The sequence below is a fragment of the Gossypium hirsutum genome, chromosome D01 (genome assembly GCF_007990345.1).
Source record: "Gossypium hirsutum isolate 1008001.06 chromosome D01, Gossypium_hirsutum_v2.1, whole genome shotgun sequence".
Taxonomy (NCBI): domain Eukaryota; kingdom Viridiplantae; phylum Streptophyta; class Magnoliopsida; order Malvales; family Malvaceae; genus Gossypium; species Gossypium hirsutum.
Window position 1 is genome coordinate 21599537 of NC_053437.1, and position 4178 is coordinate 21603714.

Sequence of the window (4178 nt, forward strand, 5' to 3'; positions counted from 1 at the left end):
TTTACTAATAAAACCACAAGCTAATTTATCAAATTAACATATTTAAGTATGAGATATTTATGAATAAGAATGAATTAGATTTAATTGGGTTTTGATTAGAGTTGAGTGAATTTTTTTTTAAATTAGTCGAGTTGACGAGTCTTATTTATTATTCTAGCTCGATTTGAAAGTTTTTCGTATTAAGTCAAGTGAAATGAGGTTCAAGTCAAATTGAGTCAAATAAATTTGTTCAAGTTAAATTAAAAATAAAAATTAAACGGTTATATTGAAATCTTATTGACAATATGTCGAAATTCCAAGTTGAAGAACATAGATATCATATATATATATGTATTATAAAACTCTTTTAAAACAAAATAAGAGAAAGCAATAAGATAATTAATATGATAAATTTGATTTGACAATTTACTTGTTTAAGGCATCAAATTTATCATTTTGAATTTTTTTTAAAAAAATATAATTTAGTATTTTTATAGTTTTTTTAAATTTAATTAAATTTTAATATATTTAGTTTTTAGTTTATATATATCTTATAAAATTTTGGAAAATATTTTATAAATATTCTGAAATTTGAAGATTATTTTGAATTTTTTGTAATTTTCTTTGAGGAGACAAAATTGCATATTTTCAAAACTATCAGAGACCCAAGCGGTATTCACATCAATTTGTTATTCGAGTTGTAAAGAATTATTTATACGAGTTGATTCGAAAAAATAAAATAACTTGATTCGATTAACTAAAAAAATTTTGATTTTTCAAATCGAATCAAATTTTGCTCACCATTAAATTTTGATATGATATAAATATCTACATATTTACTTAAAGTTGATCTAGTCCAATAATTATAGTATTAATACCCATCCAGACTCACCTATATTACCAAGTGAATGGTAAATGACTTATTAAAAATTGGCATTATTTTTAAGAAATAAAAATGTTTTCATATAATGTGTATTAATATATTTTATTATTTCTATCATAATTTTATATAAGATAATTATTTAATGTATTAAAAATAAAATTTAAAAAATAGTCTATGTCTAATTGATATTTAAAAAACTAAATGTAATACAAAATGATTTTTTAACTTGTAAAATTAAGGAATAAATATCAAATTTATACATGAACTTTGTTCTAATGTGTAATTTGATACATGAACTTTGATTTGGTGCAATTATGTACTTGAAACCTGAATTGTGGTTCATATGTATACATGAAAGTTTGATTTTGATTCAAGTTTATACATTTAAATAAATAAATAAATAAATTCATATATTTTTGTGTCGGATTAATATAATAGTTTGTATATGCAATATATCAAAATAAAATGGTGCAAATTTGATAATGTCGTTAGTGATTTCTAAAAGTTGAATCAAATCAAAATTTAATGTATACAATTGCACAAAATCAAAATTTATATATAATATTGCACATTAGACTAAAATTCATAGATAGTTTTCTTAAAATTAAACACTTAACCGTTGATGTATTAGGCAATAATCCATTTATATTCTTTTTGGCACCATCTATTTATATAATTATGTTTTGAGTATGATTTTATTTTAATTTTTTCTCATTTGTGATCTTACATCCTTATTATTTTCATGTGAAACTCTTTCTACATATGAAATGAAGTTTGGAATGAGAACGAAGAAATGGGAGTCTAAGCTAGAAGGCACTTGTATATAATGTGAACGGAAAAATACAAGAGAACTTTAAAAGGGCAGTGATGTAAATAAAAGGATGAAGAGGGTGAAAGCAGAATAAGTTAAAATACCCGGGCCCCACCTGAGAGATATTGCCTTTTAATGAACATCAGAACAAAAGAGATTAGCTTCCGTTTTTTGTTTGGAAGCAAAATAACGGCATTATCTCATGATTGTATTTTGGTCTGTTTCTTACAAAAACTTCTTCATCATCATCTTCTTCTTCACCTCTTTTACACTTTTCCCACTTTCTTCTTTCTCCCTAATTTTAAATACACATACTCACACCTATCTCTGCTATCAAAATTCATTTGAGAAATTCATCCTAATCCCCCTATTTTTGGGCTCTTTTACCAATTCTTTTCCTGGTGAATTGGTTAGGGAATTTTGTTGCTGTTTACTGAAGAAAAAATCTCTAATTACCCAAAAATGGAGCCTGAGACAGTTGCTGTAGCAGAGGTGGGTCAGAAGAGAAGTAGAAAAGGAGGGTTGAAACAAGGGAAGGCTAACGGAGGTGGCGACCATGGCGGTGATCAATCGGAGCATGAGATGCATATATGGACTGAAAGAGAAAGGAGGAAGAAGATGAGGAATATGTTCTCTAGCCTTCATGCTTTGCTTCCTCAACTTCCTGCTAAGGTAAGTAAAATATATATAATATGAAAATAGTTTAAGATCGTCGGCAGGAAAAATAAGAGATTATTTGTTTTCCATGATATCTATATCCAATTCCAACCTTCATCACAAGTTTGAAAGTGTGCTTCAATGAAAAAAAAAAGGTTTTCTTGATTTTTACACATGCATGCATGTATGTATGGCTTATAAGGTCATTACATGTTATTAGATGCACCTATGAAGCTGCTTAAGTGTTCACTCAATCTTGTACAGGCAGACAAGTCTACCATTGTTGATGAAGCAGTAACATACATAAAAAACCTTCAACAGACTCTCCAAACACTTGAAAAACAAAAGCTTGAGAAATTAAGGAATTCAGCAAAGGTTGATTACGATCAATCATCCATAATCACGTCGCAGGTGCAACCTCCTGAATCAAGGGAAGCATTCTTCACTGATAATCAGGGACCAACAAATAACTATCCGGTGACCATAGACATGTCTCAGACATTTCCAGCCCAAGCTTCACAAGCTTGCTTTCAGACATGGTTTTCATCCAATGTAGTCATTAGTATGTGTGGGGATGATGCACAAATCAATGTCTGTTCGCCAAGGAAGCCAGGGACATTCGCCACTATCTTGTACATACTAGAAAAGCATCAATTGGAGGTGGTTTCGGCTCACATTTCCTCAGATCAATATCGTACCATGTACATGATCCATGTTCATGTAAGTGCACACTTAAACCACTTGGCCTCTTAAAATTTACCAGATTTAAGACAATGCTCATCTTTAGGATACAATGCTCTTAAGAAAAATTGTAAGTAAATTGAATGTGATGAACAGTGGAGACAATAGACAATAGAAAGATTTAATGTTTTGCTTCATGAATAGTTGTTATTCAGAAACATTGTAGCATTTGATGAGCTTATATACTTTAAGAAACATATGTGCCATACTAACTACTTTTCTTGACATGGATTAGGCTGGTGGAGCATCTGAACAATTTCCGGAGTTACTGTCGATAGAAGAGACATTTAAGCTGGCTGCAGGAGAGATGAACTTATGCCTCTTTTCGTGTTAACAATACTAGAAAATCATCACAAAAAGCTTGGTCAGTACCTTCCATTGTAATACAAAGGGTTGTTCTACTGAATGACTCACGGAAACCCACTGGGATTGCACCCTAGTTTAGTCTATCCCTACAGGAAGTTGATGAAAGTGACTGTCTGCATGTTAAAGCAAATCTATTGCTATTGTTGGGATTTTGTGCCTTTAATGAAGTGATTTTGTTATTATGAATGTAATTTTTTAAATAGATTAGTTAAGTAAAATTTTTATGATTAGATATTATGTTCTATATAATTGTTTTCAATAGTTTTTGAATGAAAAGTAAAATGGATAAACAAGTATTAACTAATAATAAGTTGTATAGTAGGGATGAATTACGATACAGGAAAACAACTTATATTAATAGGTAATCTGAATGGTTTGTAGTCTTAAAGAATAAAAATTGAACATGTTAGAATTGTGTGACCCAAATTCTAAGAGATTGCTTGCAAGTCAAGTTAAACAAAAATATATTTTCTTTCTAGAAGATTTAGTATTTATTAGTATAATATATTTAGCATTTATTAGTATAGTTTATTTGACTTACTAATTTAGCCTATAAATAGGCTCCTTTACAATCTTAGAATTAAGAGACACCCATTAGATTAGAACTCATAACACATTCAAAGAATTTTGTGTTTACGTTTGAGGGTTCTTTGTTTTTCGGGTTTTCGGGGTTTAGTTTTTATCTCCATCTTTTGTACTCTTCATTCTTTTGCCATTATAGTAAAATTATCTTTGCCCGTG

General features: G+C 29.2%; 1 protein-coding gene across 1 annotated transcript; it reads left to right on the forward strand.

Annotated features, from left to right (window-relative positions):
• Nucleotides 1-1893: 1893 nt before the first annotated feature.
• LOC107921806 (transcription factor bHLH95) lies at nt 1894-3665 on the forward strand. The gene is made up of 3 exons (XM_016851651.2): nt 1894-2345; nt 2595-3050; nt 3307-3665. Exons 1-3 carry the CDS (start codon nt 2136-2138, stop codon nt 3403-3405), a joined length of 765 nt encoding a protein of 254 aa, XP_016707140.1. The 5' UTR covers nt 1894-2135; the 3' UTR covers nt 3406-3665.
• Nucleotides 3666-4178: the final 513 nt, after the last annotated feature.